The sequence below is a fragment of the Heterodontus francisci genome, chromosome 26 (assembly GCF_036365525.1).
Source record: "Heterodontus francisci isolate sHetFra1 chromosome 26, sHetFra1.hap1, whole genome shotgun sequence".
Taxonomy (NCBI): Eukaryota; Metazoa; Chordata; class Chondrichthyes; order Heterodontiformes; family Heterodontidae; genus Heterodontus; species Heterodontus francisci.
In genome coordinates, this window is record NC_090396.1 from 64,327,125 (window position 1) to 64,348,084 (window position 20,960).

A 20,960-nucleotide genomic window follows, 5' to 3' on the forward strand; every position below is an offset into this window, starting at 1 on the left:
AAATCCGACGCCAGTTCCAGATTTAGTGAGCGACGGGAAAGCACCAAGGCAACATTGCCACCCCGAGGCAAGCGGAATGCTATTTAAATTGCTGAACACTTAGTTTTAATACATTCGCATCTAATTCAATGGGAGGACTTGGAATTAAGTGGACAACAGGCAGATCGCATGAGCCTTTGGATTCCTGGCCATTGAAAGCTGGCAGCACCAAGACAAGGCCTCAGTGCTGTGATGGGGAGGCAGCTATGACTGGAGGAGGGGGGAGCAGATGTCATTGGCAGCCTACAGTGCCGTACACTCTGCAGTATGAGGTGGGGGTGGTGTTGTCTCGAGAGATCTGCGGGGGGGGGGGGGGGGAGTTGTTGTCTCGGGTGGTTGGCAACTGGGGGGAGTCTTTGCCTCGGGTGGTCAGCAAGGGGGGGAGTCGTTGTCTCGGGTGATCTGCAAGGGGGGGAGTTGTTGTCTCGGGTGGTCTGCAAGGTGGGGAACCAATGTTTCGGGTGGTCTGCAAGGTGTGGAGTCGTTGTCCCGGGTGGTCTGCAAGGGGGGGAGTCGTTGTCTCGGGTGGTCTGCAAGGGGGGGAGTCGTTGTCCCGGGTGGTCTGCAAGGGGGGGGGAGTCGTTGTCTCGAGTGGTCTGCAAGGGGTGGGAGTCGTTGTCTCGGGTGGTCTGCAAGGGGGGGAGTCATTGACTCGGGTGGTCTGCAAGGGGGGGGAGTCATTGTCTCGAGTGGTCTGCAAGGGGGGAGTAGTAGTCTCGGGTGGTCTGCAAGGGGTAGTCGTAGTCTCGGGTGGTCTGCAAAGTGGGGCGTCGTAGTCCCGGGTGGTCTGCAAGGTGGGGAGTTGTAGTCTCGGGTGGTCTGCAGTTGTGGGGGGGAGTCATAGTCCCGGGTGGCCTGCAAGGGCGGGGGGGAGTTGTTGTCTCGGGTGGTTGGAAACTGGGGGGAGTCTTTGTCTCAGGCGGTCAGCAAGGGGGGGGAGTCGTTGTCTCAGGTGATCTGCAAGGTGGGGAGTCGTAGTCTCGGGTGGTCTGCAAGGGGGGGAGTCATTGACTCGGGTGGTCTGCAAGGGGGGGATTCGTTGTCTCGGGTGGTCTGCGAAGTGGGGAGTCGTAGTCTCGGGTGGTCTGCAATTGGGGGGGGAGTCGTAGTCCCGGGTGGCCTGCAAGGTGGGGGGGGAGTTGTTGTCTCGGGTGGTTGGCAACTGGGGGAGTCTTTGTCTCAGGTGGTCAGCAAGGGGGGGGAGTCGTTGTCTCGGGTGATCTGCAAGGTGGGGAGTCGTAGTCTCGGGTGGTCTGCAAGGGGGGGGAGTCATTGACTCGGGTGGTCTGCAAGGGGGGAGTCGTTGTCTTGGGTGGTCTGCAAGGGGGGGCAGTCGTTGTCTCGGGTGGCCTGCAAGGGGGGAGTCGTTGTCTCGGGTGGTTGACAACTGGGGGGAGTCTTTGTCTCGGGTGGTGAGCAAGGTGGGGGGAGTCATTGACTCAGGTGGTCTGCAAGGGGGGGTGTCATTGACTCGGGTGGTCTGCAAGGGGGGAGTCATTGTCTTGGGTGGTCTGCAAGGGGGGGGAGTCGTTGTCTCGGGTGGTCTGCAAGGGGGGGAGTCGTAGTCTCGGGTGGTCTGCAAGGGGGGGGAGTCATTGTCTCGGGTGGTCTGCAAAGTGGGGAGTCGTAGTCTCGGGTGGTCCGCAAGGTGGAGAGTCATAGTCTCGGGTGGTCTGCAAGGGGGGGAGTCGTTGTCTCGGGTGGTCTGCAAGGTGGGGAGTCGTAGTCTCGGGTGGTCCGCAATGGGGGGAGTCGTAGTCTCGGGTGGTCTGCAAGGGGGGGGAGTCATTGTCTCGGGTGGTCTGTAAGGGGGGGAATCGTTGTCTCGGGTGGCCTGCAAGGGGGGGAGTCATTGACTCGGGTGGTCTGCAAGGGGGGGGAGTCGTTGTCTCGGGTGGTCTGCAAGGGGGGGAGTCGTTGTCTCGCGTGGTCTGCAAGAGGGAGGGAGCCGTTGTCCTGGGTGGTCTGCAAGGGGGGAGTCGTTGTCTTGGGTGGTCTGCAAGGGGGGGAGTCGTTGTCTCGCGTGGTCTGCAAGAGGGAGGGAGCCGTTGTCCTGGGTGGTCTGCAAGGGGAGGAGTCGTTGTCTTGGGTGGTCTGCAAGGGGGGGTCATGGTCTCAGGTGACAGTGCCAGCTGAGCAGGGTCTCTGTGCTCAGCGGGGGGTAGGGCTTGGTTCTGGGTGGCTATATTGGGTGGGAGGGTTGGTTGCCCATACTGCTGAATGAGAGGGTTGGCTATCAGCAATAGTGGGCACTGAGGGCCAGCAAGGGGTCCACTGGGAGAAGAAGCAAAGGTACAGCTGTCAAGGCAGGGTCATCTCTGCATCAACAAGTGTCTCCATGTGGTTTTCTTTCTATGTTTACGAGGTGTTACACAGCACTAGGAGCTGGGCTGGAGGCAGGCCACTGATCAGGCTGCCCCTTGGCCTCTGATGACTGATGGCCGCTCTCTGGCTGCTTAATGACTGGATGGCCCAGGTTGCCCAATGGTTTCCTGCACAGGTGCAGGATTCTCCTCAGGTGTCGCAACCACTCCAGCTGGGCTCACTGGCAGAGGTGCTGAGGAGCTGGTGTCCACATTTGGAGCGCCCTGAGGGGAGCCCCCAGCTGTGGAGGTAAGCCTCTCCTCCTCCCTTTCAAGGCTTATTTGAACATCCCTACTCACCAGAGGATAAAGAGCTGGAGAAGACTCCAGGCGCCTCGCTCTTCTCTCACCTTGCCACTGCTGCGTTGAGCTCATGGCCAAGTCGATGGTGTGCAGGTCTGTAGCCATTTGTGGGATCTGGCTCTCCAGGAGGGTCACCAACCTCTCAATGGAGGAAGCCATGCGTTCACATGCCTGAGACATGGCAGCGCTCATAGCAAGGATAGACTCCTCCATTGTTCACTCATGGCTGTGCATGACCTCTGGCATCGCTGCCAGATGTTGCCTGACATCTCCCCACAGCTCCAGCATGCCCTGTACTGTCAACACCAGAGGCTCATCATCATCCTGGGGCTCAGCATGGGCCTGGTCACCCAAAGTCCTCCGACTATCAGAGACCTTGGCTGTTTTTTTTAATTTCCAAAATATACTTTATTCATAAAAAACTGTAAAAAAATACATTACAAAACAGTTCCAAAAAGCACAAAGTCAAACAATACAAAGAGTGCAAAAGAGGTCAGTTTTCTTCAATACAGGAGTGAGTTGCCTCACAACCCTTTCATTTCATTTTACATGCCATATACATTTTACAGCAAACGAAAATTTTCCCGGTACATTTCGAGGGGTTTCCCATGGATCCAGCCCCTCAGTTCACCTTGTTGGGGGGACCTTACACAGTGGTCTTTCCCCATTGAGCCTTTGCTGCGGCTGCCCAAAGCTTTAGTGCGTCCCTCAGCACATAGTCCTGGACCTTGGAATGTGCCAGTCTGCAACATTCGGTCGTGAACAACTCTTTGCGCTGGAAGACCAGCAAGTTTCGGAGCAGACCAAAGGGCGTCTTTCACCAAATTGATAGTCCTCCAGCAGCAGTTGATGTTTGTCTCGGTGTGCGTCCCTGGGAACAGCCCGCAGAGCACAGACTCCTGTGTTACAGAGCTGCTTGGGATGAACCTCGACAAAAACCACTACATCTCTTTCCACACCTGCTTGGCAAAGACACATTCCAGAAGGAGGTGGGCAACTTTTTTTTTATTTCCAAAATATACTTTATTCATAAAAATCTGTAAAAATTACATTGCCAAACAGTTTCAAACAGCACCAAAAATTACAAACATTGCAAGGGAGATCAGTTTCCTTCTATACTATCATGAGTTTCTTCACAACCTTTCCATTTCACTATTGTCATGCCAATTACAGTTTCATATTTACAGCAAAAGAAAATATCAACAATACAGTTCGAGCGGTTTCCCATGGATCCAGCCCCTCAGTCCAGCTTGGTGGGGGGACCTTACACTGTGGTCTTTCCCCATTGAGCCTTTGCTGCGGCTGCCCCAAGCTTTAGTGCGTCCCTTAGCACGTAGTCCTGGACCTTGGAATGCGCCAGTCTGCAACATTCGGTGGTGGACAACTCTTTGCGCTGGAAGATCAGCAAGTTTCGGGCAGACCAAAGGGCGTCTTTCACCGAATTGATAGTCCTCCAGCAGCAGTTGATGTTTGTCTCGGTGTGCGTCCCTGGGAACAGCCCGTAGAGCACAGACTCCTGTGTTACAGAGCTGCTTGGGATGAACCTCGACAAAAACCACTGCATCTCTTTCCACACCTGCTTTGCAAAGACACATTCCAGGAGGAGGTGGGCGACCGTCTCTTCCCCACCACAGCCACCGCGGGGGCATTGCGCGGAGGGGGCGAGACTTCGGGTGTGCATGAAGGATCTGACGGGAAGGGCCCTTCTCACCACCAGCCAAGCTACATCTTGGTGCTTGTTTGAAAGTTCTGGTGATGAGGCATTCCGCCAAATGACATTGACGGTCTGCTCGGGGAACCATCCGACAGGATCCATCATCTCCTTTTCCCGTAGGATCTTGAGGACATTCCGTGCAGACCACTGCCTGATGGACCGGTGGTCAAAGGTGTTTTCCCGCAGAAACTGCTCCACGAAGGATAGGTGGTACGGCACCGCCCAACTGCATGGTGCGTTCCGCGGCAATGTGCCCAGGCTCATCCTTCGCAACACCGGGGACAGATAGAACCTCAGCACGTAGTGACCCTTGGAGTTTGCGTACTGGAGATCTACACACAGCTTGATGCAGCCGCACATGAAGGTGGTCATCAGGATGAGGGCCACGTTGGGTACATTTTTCCCGCCCTTGTCCAGAGATTTGAACATCGTGTCCCTCCGGACCCGGTCCATTTTAGATCCCCAGATGAAGCGGAAAATGGCTCGGGTGACTGCCACAGCGCAGGAGTGGGGTATGGGCCAGACCTGCACCACGTACAGCAACAACGTGAGCGCCTCACACCTGATGACCAGGTTCTTACCCACAATGGAGAGAGATCGCTGCCCCCACATGCCCAACTTTTGTCGTACCTTGGCTACTTGCTCCTCCCATGTTTTGGTGCACACCCCGGCCCTTCCGAACCATATCCTCAGCACTTTCAGGTAATCTGACCTGAAGGAGGTGGGCAACTGTCTCAGTCTCAGCCTCAGCCAGTTGCTCGGGTGCGTGTGCAATGCTCTCACCAGCTTGTGACCCTGGTTCTACAGCCGAGCCGAAACACATCAAGGTGAAAGTATCCGTGCTGGTGGAGGGTGGAGGAGAGTCATGGCACAGTGCGGCCTCTGACTGCAGTTCCTCCTTAGATGATGACGGTTGTCCCCCTTCTGCTTGAGTCTCCTACATACACCAACCTGCATGAGAGAAAACAAACATGTGTGGGTTAGGTTGTGCAGATCTCGTCATTCCAAACATACCTGATGTGTGTCTTTAGAGGGGTACTGTATGTCCATGGGAGACAATCCTCACTCTTTTGCGCGGAGTCTCCAGTCTCTCCATCTGATATGCAGCAGCCGCCCTGGGTCCCCGCTAATTGTTGTGCCTGCTCCTCAGCTGTGGAGAGAAGCCGAAGATCTGGGATTCCTCCGCCAGTCCGTGATGTCAATCTGCTGTTATGAGCCCTCTTGTCCTGCAAGTGGAAAGAGGGAGATTGTCATACTTCGCAGAGTGATCAACATGACAGTTCTCCTAGTGTCAGCCCCTCGTCCCCTACTAGGGTATAAGATATAGCTCATCCTCCCATCCGCTCTCAGGGGAGTTAATGGGGGTGAGATGTGAAAGAAGGTGGCCTGTGGCTGAGATGCAGCCATGGATTTGTCAGGATGAGGTGAAGCCTGACCTTCTCTGCCAGTGCAGTTGTAGTGCCTTGCTCCCTATGTCTCACTTCTCCTGGGTAGCCACTTGCAATTCCTAACAAGGAGAGAGTAATGGAGCAGTTGCCTTTGCAGAATGAAGGAAGTCATTGACCCTCTTGTGGCACTGTGTCCATGTCCAGGCAATGACCACCTCCCCCCCATAGCTGGTAGCCTCCTCGGCTATCTCCATCCAGGCTTACTTGGTCAGGCAGGACGAACTCCTCTTGCCATCGCTGGAGAACGGGACCTCCCGCCTTTCCCTTGCAGCTTGGAGGAGAATCTTGAGGAAGGCATCGTTAAACCATGGGGCCACCCTGTGTTTTGCCTCTGCCATCCTGCGGAATCTGTCTATGGAGGGTGGAGGGTCCAGGAGTCACTCGAATGCCAGTCTCAGTAGTGAGCAGCAAATGAATCCGAGGCAGCAATGCAAGCGGGACTGGCAGGTCTTTAAATATGTTGTCAGCACCTGCTCTGGAGTCATCTGCACTGTATTCAGCATTCTCACATCCCACCCCGTTGTGTGATTGATCAGGCCCCACGTCTCCGTTATGTGAAGTGGCTGCCCGCTGCGTGATCACAGTGGGCCGGCCACCCACGTGACTAGTGAGAACCGGAACCCCCTGGAACCTACAGCGGGCTCACTAAATTCAGCACATATTCAGCAAATACAGGTAGAGAGCTAAACACAGACACTGCTGAGGAAATCAGTATGGGGAGAACGACGCAATAGAAATAACGTCAAACATGTCTTTATATTTCGCAATGCATTCTAAGTAGTTGCACTAATTACATTTCTTTTAGTTATGTTTTTGCTTATGACTCAAAAACAATCGTGTTCCTGTAAACAATTGCTGGAAGGACTATATTATTGTTCAAGCTTGGAGAGAAATTCTGAATAAAAATCCTGATTTAAACTTGTAAGTTTAAGTAAGAGACTAGAGAAACTGGGGTTGTTCTCCTTCAAACAGAGAAGATTAAGGGAAATGAGGAAAAGTTTTTTTATGCAATGAGTTATTCCGACCTGGAATGTACTGCCTGAAAGAATGTTAGAAACAGATTCAATAATATCTTTCAGAAGGGAATTTTATCCATATATGGGGAAAGAACAGGGGAATAGAACTAACTGGATATCTCTTTAAAGAACTGGTATGGACATGATGGGCCAAATGGCCTCCTTCTGTCCTGTATGATTCTATTCTATGATGCTATGATATATATATATTTATGAAAGTCTTGCAGTGAGTATGTGCCCATTAAATGCCAAACATCAAACTCTGTTACAGAGTCAAAACAATCCCTTAAAAATCAATTTAACCAGCCAAGCTACAGTCGAAGCAAAAATAATTGTATTAATATAACAGATGAGTGTTGGAAAATCATCTGCAGCAGGTCTACAAACTGAATGACTGTGTGGACAAGGCTAATACTTTTGTCTGCATATTTCTTAGTTCATGTTCTGTAGCAAAGATAACAATGCATTTTTCAAAGTTTGGGAAAAGATGGAGACAAGCTGACTAGATGTTAACATCTCTGAGGCCAGTGGCTTTTTTTTAACCTCTTCAGGTTCAAAAGAATCTGTATACCATCTTATATTTGCTTTGAAATGTAAACTTTACCAGATAACCCAATATAGTTAAGATAAAGTGTGCAGGATATATTTGTACATTCAGTTATATATAGTAGTTAAATAGAACTTGTGTTTTATATTATATATTGGTGTAAATCATGCAATTGAAGAGTCCCAGGTCTCATTAAAACCTATCTCTTTGACCAAGCTTTTGGTCATGTGTTCTAACATCTCCTTAGGTGACTCAAGACAAATGTTGTTCGATAACACTTCTGTGATGCTTTGTGACTTTTTGCAACAGTAAAAGTGCTATATAAGCACAAGTTGTTGTTGTTTCCATGCTTTCTGATTGCACACTAATCCCATCTAATGTACAATAAGCCATTGGCTGATTTGTATGTGCAGGTCCATGGATAAAACATTGTAAATGCTCTGTGTAAGACAGTATATCTCTGGAATCTTTGTGTGCCTTGGCTCATTCCTGTTAAGATATAAATAGAGGCAGATTCTGGAAGATCAACAGGAAAAACTTGTTGCAGATACTGAAAATATACAGTGAGGCAATCAGCATCTGAAAAGAGAAGGTGCAGGTTACTTTTTTGGGTGGAACTGAACTCAAAAGGACATCCCAGACCTCTCATAGCACTGACTAAAACAAGGGCCAAAAGGAAGATGAGGTGCTGAGAAAACCAACTTTAGTAAATACACAGCCATAAACCAGATTAGAAAGGGACAGTACACACAATGAAAAGAACAAAGGACACAAAAATCAGGGCAAAGAGAGAAACAGAACTCCTTCAAAGACTGACATAACTGGAAGAGCAGTGAGATCAAATCAAATAGGAGAGTTAGAAATAAATAAATAAAATGCAAATGATGAAAATGTGATACAAACAGAAAATTGCATTGAATTATATGGAATGTACACCACATAAATCAGTCATTCAGCCGAATTGGTCCATGTGAAATTAATACTCCATGTGGGCCTCCTGCCACCCCTCGTCATCTAAATAATCTATTCCTTTCTCCCTCATTTGTTTTTCTAGCTTCCCCTTAAATGTATAGAATTCTGGAAATGAGTAGAGGTCTATCAGCATCAGAAAAGAGAGTCCTGATGAAGGATCACTGACCTGAAACATTACTCTGTTTCTCTCTCCACAGATGCTGTCTGACCTGTTGAGTATTTTCAACATTTTCTGGTTTTATTTAAAACATCTTACTAATTCGGGTGGCAGTCCTTTGTCAGAGCTGGAAAAGGGAAGGTTTAAATGAAACAAACAAAGAGGTGAGAGGAGAATAAGCTGAGCCGTGAAAACAGGTTTCGCCAAATCCCAAACCTGTCATCTCTGCGTATGCAGCCATCTCAAAGATGTCTTACAGTTCTGCTTATTCTGGGTTTGTCTAACATGGATATGGCTGGAATGCAGACTGGCTAAGCATTGTGTGTCATAGAAAGCCGCAAGTTCAGTTACAACAGTTCACCACTAAACTGCTGAATATCCCACATTGATTCCAACTCCCTAAGCCAAACCTGTTACATTCCTAGATTCTACAGTTAGTAAGCCTAACCTGAAACTGACCACACAATTTGTTAGATAAATAGTAAATCGAGACTCATCTTTTGTTCTGGTTTCTTTACTTGTCCTATTACCACCCCCTTTTGTCTTGCACCATTATCCCTTTTGTCATCCAATCTTTCCTGCCTTCCACCCTATCATAGATATTCCCTTTTGTTCTTCCCCTCTTTCCCCTTTCCCTGCCACTGACCTTACTTAAATCCTGACACATCTCTAACTTTTTCCACTTCTGAGGAAAGGTTATTCACCTGAAGCATTAACTCTGTTTCTCTCTCCACAGATACTGCCTGACCTGCTGAGTATTTTCACTATTTTCTGTTTTTAAGAAATCCCCAATATCCAGTGACTACAAGGCTTCCATGTAAAATTAGTTCCGATCCACCTACAGGAAAAAAACTGCCCTAATTGGCTATCTCATTAAAGGCAGATAATAGATTAGTGGGAATGGAAAATATTGGTCAGATGGAGTAGACTGTACTCTGCTGGGGTTCGTACTCAGGCATACGTTCACAGCAGAAAAGACAGAGCTCCAGTCTGCATCTGATCATGCTATAACTGACCAGCAATACTTAACCTCGATACATGTGCTTGATGCAGATACAGATTGCCTGAAATGCTGTGCTCCATTCTCTAGCACTAAAATACATTTTTTTTAAACCCTCATGAAGTAGACTATTGCCTATGTGTGAAATTGAATGAATTCTTTAAGAACTGTAATCAAAGGATCAATTAGTATAGAAACATAAATTACAAACTTCATCACTGCAAGTGCTGGTTTCCACTGATCAATGCTGTTCATATAGGTTTAACAATAAAAGACAAGCACTCCATTTTTACTATAAGGTGAAAAATTCACTATAACAGGAGTACAGTACCAGTGTCAGCTTGACGCAGTGGTAGTTATTTTGGCTTTGAATCACAAAGTTGTGGATTTAAATGCCGCCCAAGACTTGAACACATAAATCTAGGCTGACCGGTCAATGCAGTACTGACAGAGTGCTACATTATCGGAGGTGCTGCAGTCTTTTCGATTACACAGTCAAGCAAGACTATATCTACCTATTCAGGTGGATGTAAAAAAGTCCAATGGCACGTCCTTTAAGCAGTAAGAGGGGAATTCTCATAGTGTCCTAGCCAACATTTATCCCTCGATTGACGCCAACAAAATGGGCAGCCTAACCATTCATCTCATTTTTGTTTGTGGGACTTTACTGTGTGCAAATTGGCTGTCATGTACATAGCAACAGTGATTATACTTCAGAGTCATTCATTGGTCATGAAATGCTTTGGAACATCCTGAGAATGCAATAAGGTGCTACGCAAATGCAAGTTCTTTCTTAGGCAACTGGCATCTTTTCACAAGCAGAGTTTGATAGTAATAGTCAAAAAAAAACTTGCAGAGGCTGGAAATCGAAGCATTTTCAGTCCTTGTTTCATGGTTTTGAGCATTTTCTGTTTTTGTTTCAGTGTTTCAACCTATATCTACATCAAGCATTTGGTGTTCTTGTTTTGAATGTCCACTGTGAGGACTTTCTGTTCTTCCCTGTTTTGACGAAACGTCCATACGCGAAGTGGCAACTCTTCTGTTCTCCCCACAGTTGATGCCTGACCTTTCCCTGCATCTGATAACAATTTGATGTATCGTAAGGCGTAAAATACAAACACGAGGCAGTGTGTAGCTTTTATTATTGTCACATGATGTCTACAAATGATACTGTTATTCCAGGATAATTTGACTTTAATTTTAATTACAATGTTTACTGTATGTTTTTTTTCAACTAGCATTAAACAATCTGTACTCTTTATTCTCTTAAAATAGACTTGATTGCAGTATTATTAAGCTATATTCTACGTTACATGTTATTTAATAAACACACTGTGATCTTAGTTCAGATTTCAAGACACTAAATCTGAGCAACTGTAAATTTAAAATGTATCCATGCATATAGATGCAGAAGCCTTATTCTGCTCAGAAAATGAGAGTCACAGCAGCTTTTAAGCATCTGAAAGTATTTTGGTTTCCAGTCACACAGTACAGAATACATTCAGCAGATGCTGTTACCAGGCCTAGCTGGACATACATTTCTGCTTCAGTCTCTCTAATGCACTAGTAAATTTTGCTGATTCCACTGAAATAAAACAAAGAACATCCTTTTATCAATTCCTCTGGCTGAAATTCAAACCTATTGAAAACAGCAGCCAAGTGCACCACATGCTCCACCTATCCCAAAGAAAATCTACATCAATTAAACATTGGATTTAAACCCTGAGATTTACATTCAAAGCAACCTTGTAAAGCAGAACAGCCCGAGATTTAATTTAATGAGGTAACTCAAGCTACTTTTGTACACAATTAGTTGCTGCTAGTGATTTGGCTTTTTGTTTAAAGTGTAAACTTCTGTTATGTGACAAATAAGCTCCTGCTTGCATGAATCCTATGTCTGACCTGCTATACAGGAGTAGGTCCATGATATCACAGTTAGTTCAGTAAGTACTTTGCAATATTCTATATATAAAAAGCAAGTCAGTCAAAGATAACAATGTAAACCACTCACATTTCAGAATTTAGAATATTTTGTTACTTCACTTTAAAGGAGAAATGCACATACTTGCAGGGGAGGTATGCAAGTAAGCTTAAGAGGGCCTAATGGCCTCTTTCTGTGCTACAAAATTTTACAGCACTACTTACTAATAGCATTGTTATTATACATTCAACTATTAATGTATCACCATAAATAAAAGTAACAATGCCGGTTAATAAGGACATAAAAAGCAAACAAAGCTCCGTGCTTCATTTCTAGAGGTATAGAATTGAAAAACAGAGAAGTTATGTTAACCTTGTATAGAACGTCGGTTAGACCATATTTGGAGTACTGTGAACAACTCTGGCCTCCATAGTTAAAAAATAGAGGCACTGGGATAGGCACAAGAACTGAGAGGTTAACCCTAACAGGAAAGATTGAATAGGTTGGGCGAATTTCTCCAGAAAAGAGAAGACTGAGGGCTGACCTGACACAGGTCTTCAAGATTATGAAAGTGTTTTATAGCGTAGACATAGAGGTACTGTGGGTAATGCCAGAATTGGTGGGTGGGGGGAGGGATGATCTTTGACAGTCACTAATAAACTGAATAGGGAATTCAGGAGGAACTTTTTTTTTATGGAGAGAGTGGTGAGAATGTGGAACTTGTTACCGCAGGATGTAGTTGAGGTGAATAACAGGGGCATTTAAGGGGAAGCTGGATAAACACATGAGGGAGAAAGAAATAGAAGGGTATGTAGACAGGGATATATGAAGAGGGATAGGAAGAGGTTCGTATGGAGGATAAAAGTAAGGACCTGATGGGCCAAATGGCCTGTGCTGTAAATACTTTGCAATGACATACACAAAGATTACAGTAAATAAGAATTAAACAAATTTTGAGCGAGTATGTTAACCTCCAAAATGACGGAGATCTAAAGATCATGCAAACAGAACACTAGAGTTTCAACTTCGGTGCTAATATTTCCAAGCCATTTATGTATCATGGACAAACCCACTACAATCTTTGAAATTTAATTTAGCTGGGACTCCTATACAATGGATAGAATACACTCTCCTCAATCCCTTCGCTCCTGTGACATTTACCATTCACTTCAATGTCACAATATTACATTTGAGTCCAGTAGAAAACATTAGATTCTGCTATTTCATCCTGTCCCCCACACAAACTGAAAATAATCCCCGCAATATAATAGCTACAGGTATGCAGGCACTGTTACAAGTTTGTCACCTCCGTTACCCACTGTTCAGCACACACACACACCCCTGATATCCCTGAACAGAGAGTTGAAGAATGCTTCCGCCAACTTATCGCCTACAAAGGGATCGAATGCATTTCAATTTTAACACTCCTGACGAAATGAGGTGCAATCTTTTTTTCTTTCAGGCATTTTGCGTTGAGACCGTCACAAGCCAGTAAAAAAATCAGGCGTTATTTCTTCAATGCTCTGTAATGTAACGGATCTTCTGGGAGTAGATCAGGTCGACAATGTAGAGGATGAGGTTGATGTAGGTGAAGATTGCGATGATTAACTGGCTATCCCAGGGGCAGTCCCCCATGGAGCAGCTCGGGGGTCTCTCCATTGAACCGTACTTGTTGTCAAAGCAGAAAATGGGCCAGGTGACAGCGGCACTCAGGTACAGCAAGGTGGCCAGGAAGGTGTAGAGGACCACCACCCTGTCGAAGGGGCATCTGAGCATGCCAGTCCTCCCGGAGACATTGAGGGCGATGACCAGGGCAGTGAGGATGAAGCAGAGAGAGTAGACCCCCACACACCACTGGGTGGCTGTGTAGCGATTGTACTGGCTGTCATTCAGCAAGGCTCCAAAGATGATGCAAGCCACGTAAGCCTGGACCACCTTGAGGAGGCCGGAGGTCGTGGCCATGTAGCCACCGACATGGCCAGGCTTGGCCCGGGTCAGGTGGACCTCCACTGCATAGGCGACGCAGGCCAGGGCCGAGGAGACGGTGGCGGAGATCCTGAAGTTCCTGGACTGACAATCCTGGCAGTCCAGCTCCACAAAGTAGACGGGATAGATGACCGTGGCCGTCACGTACATCAGGGTGGCCAGCATGGCGAAGGAGATGGTGAAGTTGTCCCAGGAGATGCTCAGGCAGCTGTGCAGCCGGGTGAACTCGAAGGAGAGGATCAGGGCACTGAGTGCCAGGCAGAAGCACCAGGCGAACATGCAGAAGTGGCCGTAAGCGGCGCCGAAGCCTCCGTCGTGAGCGACCAGGCTCAAGGTGATACATCCGAAGAGTGTTTGCAAGGAGCGGAGCAGCCCGAGGGGTGACAGCAAAGCCGAGGTGTTGAGATAAGGACCCCCCGTCTCCATAATCCGCTATAGACCCAAGCCCACCTTTTCAGCTGGACCTCCTCCTCCCAGACCGAGTTTCTGAGCAGAATAATAATCAGGCTATTTTAGATTCTGTGCTCGGTGACATTGCCGCAGCTGCCGCCTGTTCTGCTCCCGGTATTTGGCCATTTGGTTTATTAATAGAGCGGCACGTCACAGTGAGTGAGTGAGTGAGTGAGGACACAGCACATCCCAGACACTGCAGCCCTGGTGCATCAGCGAATTCCCTTTAATCCCATGCCTGTCTGCTGGGGCTGTGATTCACTCCCCCCATTTAATCCCAAATTGAATTCGTTGTTTACTTGGCTTTTAAAAGGGGGCACCGCCTTCCAGGAAGAAAGAAAACGATTAGCAGACTTTCATGCTGTTTATGGAAGTGGAGGGGGGTGGGGGGGGGGGGGGGTGGTGGGGAGGGGATGGTGGGGGTGCGAGCTTTTTGGGAGTGGATTGATTGTCGCACTGGTGAGGCCATGCAGCGATTTAAACACAAGGATGAGAATTTTAAACTTGAAGGGTTTGAGAAACTGAGCACCAATGTAGACCAGCCAGGACAGGGGTGGGTGAGTGCAGGAGGAGATTGGTGTTAATTGTAAATTAATTGTATGTAGGTGATGGGCATCAACTGGGGATTCACTGGTGCTCCTATAAATAGGAACAGACTGAAACTCTGCTGGTTGGATTAGGAGGCGCATGTTTGTCATGTGGATCGCTGTAAATAAAAGCCTATCAAAGTGTGTAAAGATTAGCTCCTCTCTATTCTTCAACTCCAGGCTTTCTGGAGTATAACAATTGACACTAGGGTTGCCAGTTCTGAGTTGAGGCATTCCTGCAGGTTTAATGGAGTGACATTCTGATCACATGACATCTTGTAACCTGGCTTCGACAACGTTATTGCATTTACCTTATAAGAAAGAGTTAGATATAGTTCTTAGGGCTAAAGGAAACAAGGGGTACGGAGAGAAAGTGGGAACAGAGTACTGATTTTGGACGATCAGTTATGATCGTATTGAATGGCAGTGCAGGCTCAAAGGGCCGAATGGCCTACTCCTGCTCCTATTTTCTATGTTTCTATGTCCCCTGTAGTTCAGTATTTTCTGCCCACGATTTCATGCTAGCAGCTGTTGTGTGGTTGGTTAGCTTACTTGGCTAGGTGACAAACATATAGTTCAGAATAATGCCAACAGTGCAGGTTCAGTTCTTGTTCTGGCTGAGGTAGACTTGGGGACCTGCCTCTTTGCCTGCCCATGGTGGTGGAATACTGATGTTAGTCTGTGATGCCAACACAACTAAAGCAGAAGTTCCAAGAACCAGGAGGCTACCTGTGAAGAGGGGAATCTGAGGGGGCAGGGAAACCACAGGTAGGGGAGAGATATATCAGGTGAAATCCAGAGATGGAAGGAACTTTAATTTGCTCATAGTAACTCACTGAAATGGTGCTGAGTAGTAATAACAGTGACACTTAGATTCCCGTCATAACCAACAGTAATATAATCACTCACTGATAGTCTAATATAACTTTTAATAATGGGTGGAATGACCTGAAATCCAACCTGTAACTAGTAGTAATCCCATAACCCATGGATATTCACCCTGAAATTAGTTAGAATCCCTTTGCATTGCACAATATGTTTCATGCCTCTCAATCAATGCCACTTTTAACAGGCCCTATCTCCTTGGACTCTGGTTTCCACTCAGGTACAGTGTGATGGTGACAATTCTCAACTGGGAGCCTCAGTCAGAGCCGATCTGTACTTGGACTTCACGCCAAAGCCGGCTGACACAAACCAAACTGAGTGTCACACATATCAGATGTGCAATGTTACAAACTGAGTGTCACACATATCGGATGTGCAATGTTACAATGTTCATGGAGTAATTCTGAAGAATTATGATAAAATGAACTGTGTCTTTAAAAAAAAGAACCTTTATCTTAAAAAGAGAACAATGGAAAAATAAAACCCCAAGGGGCTAAACAATTAATACAAATACACTTGCTGTGGTCATGTGGGGAATTGAACAGTGGGGGCCACCCACATCACACCACCTGGCCGAAACAAACTGGGGGCTCGAAGCTGGGATCTGAACTGTCAGACAAAGGAGAGGCTTGGAAAATGGGAGGGAAATTAACCTCTATAATTGTGGAAAAGTAGAGAAACAGGTTTTCTTGTATTCTGTTTTTTCTCTACAGTGCTAGAGACAAAATAGATGGCCACATTTAATACTAAGGAGTTTGTAGAACAGGAAGAGATATGCCATGATATGTTAAACAAATTAAGTGTTGAAGATTTAAAAAGCTTAGCCACAGAAACGGGAATCACTTTCAGACAAAAAGCAAAGAAACCCGAACTGGTGAACAATCTAGCCAACCATTTTCAACTTACCTCTGAACTAGAAGAAGAAATCCTAGAATTAGAGTACGAAATAATAATTCTGGCTAGAATTCAGTTACAGATTAAGAAGGAAGAGAGAGAGTTTCAGCTTCTAAAGGAAAAGGAAGAAAGAAAGTTTCAGCTTCGAAAGAAAAAAAGAGGAAGGAGAGTTTCAAAAGGGAAAAGATGAAAGAGAGATACAAAGAGAGGAAGCAGCAAGAAGGTTTGAGTTACAGAGACTGTAAACTCGCTATTGGTCCCTCAAACTTTATTCTCAATTCAGAGCAAAACTTTGGTGTGCTGAGACACTCAAGACTAGTGCCAAAATTTAATGAGGAGAAGGTTGAGTCATATTTTATCTAATCTGAGAAAATGGCTACAAGGCTAAAATGGCCGAAAGAATTCTGGACTCTCCTCTTACAAGGCAAGTTCATGGGTAGGGCTCGTGAAGCTTTTTCCTGGTTATCAGAAGAAAGTTCCTCTGATTACGAACAAACTAACACTGCAATTCTAAATGCATATGAGCTGGTATCAGAAGCATATAGACATAAATTCCGACACACCCAGAAAAGATCCACATAAATTTACACTGAATTCGTAAGAATCAAACATATGGCTTTTTATCGCTGGATACAATATCTCAAACTAAAACCCTCATATGAAAATTTGAGAGAAGTGTTGCTGGAAGAGTTTAAAAATATCATCCTAAGTAGCATAAGAACCAACATCAAAGAACAAAGAGTCACAAGGGTAAGAGAAACGGCAAAAATGGCCGATGACTATGAATTAATACATAAATCCCAAACTCCGAATAAATTTGGACTAGTAACTTGTATAAGCCAGGGAGAGATACCAGGGATACAGAGGAAACAGAAATGGGTTTGAGAGAAAAGGAGAGCAGGGAAGAAAAACCTGACCCGTCTCCAACTTTTAAAAGAAGGAACCCAGGGGATAAACCAGTAGGGGTCTGCCCGACATGTTTCCAGTGTGGCAAATCTGGGCAAGTCTAGGCCAAAAAAAAAAACAGCAGGAGGGGCTGCAGTCAAGCCTGTGTCTGTGGCTTTGAAAGTTATAAACCTGTGTTCTAATATAACTCACGAGCAAAGCACATATCAGAACTTTTTGCACAAAGGAAAAATGACTCCTTTTGTGTCCCAGGCACCAGACAAGGAGATAACCATCCTCAGGGATACTGGTTGTTTTCAGACCCTACTAGCAGCCATACTGACAGAAATGCCACTGGAAAGCAGAACAAATACCACAGTATTTGTATTTATAAGGGCTTACTGGCAAATGCTTGAAGGTTCCCTTAGTTAAAATTTACCTACAGAGTAAGTTGGTCATGTGGGTAGTGACAGTCAGAATTATTCCGAGCTTACCCATGCAGGGGGTAGTCCTATTGCTGGGCAATGACTTGGCAGGAAGTACAGTATGGTACCCAGAGGGTCTACAGCAGTCCACGGAGACTGAAGAAACTGAGAGGAACGAACAAAACTCTGTACGACTGCAGAAGGCTGGGGAAGTCCCAAAAATCCCACAGTGGGTGATAGAGCCAGAAGAATTTAAAAGGGGCCAGATAGAGCCAAAAATATTGAAAGAGACTACGTAAAAGCTGAAAAAACTGACAGAAAAGCAACCGAGATATGGTTAGCTGAAAACATTTAAAGATTTAAATAGGGATGAGGATAGTTCCCAAACAGGAAAGCCAAGCATGAGGGAGATGCCTCACCCAGTTGAAGTGCCACAGGAGAGTGCAGCAGAAGCTGGACAACCACCTGCGAGCTGTAGTGTCCCATAGGACATGGGACAGATTAGGGAAACACCTATCTCTGAAGTAAAAGGAAAAGGGAAGGCAACATATCCTAAAGTGAACTACACTTGTGAAAATCACAAGAGAACTAAAAGTGAGGTCAGCATGGATCCACTCACTGAAGAATCACACAATCAGGTTCCAAATCCAAATCTAATCTAATCAAACCCACAATTTAGAATGAGAACTCAGCAAGAACAAGGGGGAGGAAGAAATCCCAGACACCTTGCAGGGGCTAAAAAAAATAATGTATCATCCACTATCACCCTAGAAATAAGAACTATCAATCTGCCAGAACCTGATTGGTTAATGCCATGAATAGTGGAAACAGTAGTCAATGGGGTTAAAGCTTGTGAATACAGAAATTTTCACCACAAGCAGCAACAGAAATTTGCACACTCCAATCTTCACCAACATGGTCCTGGAGATTAACATTCCTAAAGTAGTACAAACTGGTGTGAGAGAAACTGCAACCCCATTTGACAACACATAACTAAAAGAAATGCAATTTTCTGATGGTAACTCATCCAAAGGAAGAATGATGAAAAAAGTAGGCTGGAAGCCTGAGGAGTGAACGAAATGCATGTGAAAAATGGTGTGACCTTACACTGGCTTACTGTTTCCCTCTTTCTAAACCCCAAATTAAAAAAAACAAACAACATAGAAATGAAATCCAAGGAGTTTCATTTTTTCCTTTCAGGGGGAGGTGCCACGCACATCGAAAGTGCGATGATACAACATTCATGGACTAACTCTGAAGCGTTCTGAAAAAACGAACTTTGTCTTTTTAAAAAAAGGAGCCTGGCGGCACAGTGGCGCAGTGGTTAGCACCGCAGCCTCACAGCTCCAGGGACCCGGGTTCAATTCCGGGTACTGCCTGTGTGGAGTTTGCAAGTTCTCCCTGTGTCTGCGTGGGTTTTCTCCGGGTGCTCCGGTTTCCTCCCACAAGCCAAAAGACTTGCAGGTTGGTAGGTAAATTGGCCATTATAAATTGTCACTTGTGTAGGTAGGTGGTAGGGAAATATAGGGACAGGTGGGGATGTTTGGTAGAAATATGGGATTAGTGTAGGATTAGTATAAATGGGTGGTTGATGTTCGGCACAGACTCGGTGGGCCGAAGGGCCTGTTTCAGTGCTGTATCTCTAATCGAAAAAAAAAAATTAATTTGAAAAGAAATCAATGGTCCAAAATGCCTACTGAACCATCAGAGGATTAGCCTTTTGTGTATCCAAACAGACTGACGAAGACAAAGGACAAATCTTCAAAGACAAAATGTGTTAATGAAACCTATATACACCTATCCTAAAACATTCCAGAATTGAATCTCTTCTTCTAAAACAAAGGAGGTGTGAAGTAGTCATGACCTGGACCATTGTGTGGTCACCATGGGTAAGAAACCAGAGTGTCTCCTAACAGGAGGTGAGAGGTGACACAGTTTTAAATAAAAACAAAGTCAGCCAGAGAGAGACTGACTGACCCAGAAGGTGAAGCTACTTGTAACAGCTGGCATTCCAGCAAGGCAGAAAACACCTGCCTGTCATGAGTTTCTTTGTGTTATCTTAAGCAACACAATGAGGTATGTGGATTTCAGTTCTTTGAAGATGTCTAGAAGCTTTATTGACAGGTAAACTATCACATACAATATAAAGCAAACTATATACAGAACCTTTGTCCAGGGTATTGCTGTGCAGCATGACTAAGGCTTCTAGTCACATAATTACATCCTGGTACTTAGCTCATTAGCATACTGAGTTCTTAAAGGAACATCACTCATAAAGCATACAACATCCCCTTTCTTTCCAAAGATAAGTCTCATACGCTACAAGTTGAAACACACAAACTTGGATAATATCAAAATTAGTTATACAGGGATAGAGATTATAAAATTTACAAGTATAAAGATAAGGATTGTGAAATTAACAAGTGCAGAAGCTTAAGAGTCCACATATCATTTTGGTGGTTTGACAACTCTTCCAGAACTGGTTATGGTATAACCTTCTGCGGATGTGGATTTCACTCTTGATTGTTTTCGGTTTGAGGATTTGTTGTCAATGTGTTGGTTGTTGTCGTGTTGTTCCCTCACTGCATATTGATCTTCATTCTCCCTTGTTTTTCAAGCATCTTGGAGAATTTGCGTCTAAGCTGTTGCTGTCTTTTCTGAAGTTTCTCCCTCTCTGCATTCAGTTTCTGCTGCTCTGCCTAAAACCTGCTAATATACTCTGTTGCTTTTCTCAGGATGACCACTTCTGAGGCTTTGTCATTCTTGGAAAGTTCTGGCAGCTCATCTCGAAGATCCAACTCCTTCCTCCTCTGCCTTTTCAGGACATTGTGTGTCCTTTGCCTCTCCTTATCCTCTGCGTCTGAAGACCTGGGGCTCAAGGTCGAGGACTTGTTGGGGAACGAGTACTTGGCCTGATGGAGGTAACTCTCTGTTCTGGCTTATTTTGGTTCTGGCATTTCTCTAGAGAGCAGATGTGAGGGTGAGACATAGCTGTGCTGCTTCTGGATTCCCAGACTGCACCGTTTGATGCTGGCCGGAGTCTGCGAACAGGTTCTGGTCCTTGGAGATTTCGTTGGCAATGCTCCCTACTGCCAGCCTTTGCTTCTCAACCACACGTACCACACAGCTTTCTTGCTTTTTGTGACCTTGTTACCGTGCCGATGCTGTCAGCTGCACCTAGTGCTTGCAGATGCTGTTGTAGTCGCTGTTGGGGAGCAATTGGATCTATCCTTCTCCTCCTTTTCTCTTTTATGCTGGTTCTTCGCTCAGTCTCAAAGGTGTCTGTAGAACTCCTGATGTAGCATCTCCAGGCATCACGATCTATGGCCTGTGCTTTTTACTGGTGATGGTCGATGTGGCACAGAGAG

General features: G+C 45.8%; 1 protein-coding gene across 1 annotated transcript; it reads right to left on the reverse strand.

Moving 5' to 3' along the window:
• Positions 1–12,995: 12,995 nt before the first annotated feature.
• LOC137384514 (myeloid-associated differentiation marker-like protein 2) lies at positions 12,996–13,892 on the reverse strand. Its single transcript, XM_068058652.1, has one exon. The coding sequence runs from the start codon at positions 13,890–13,892 to the stop codon at positions 12,996–12,998; it is 897 nt and encodes a 298-aa protein (XP_067914753.1).
• Positions 13,893–20,960: the final 7,068 nt, after the last annotated feature.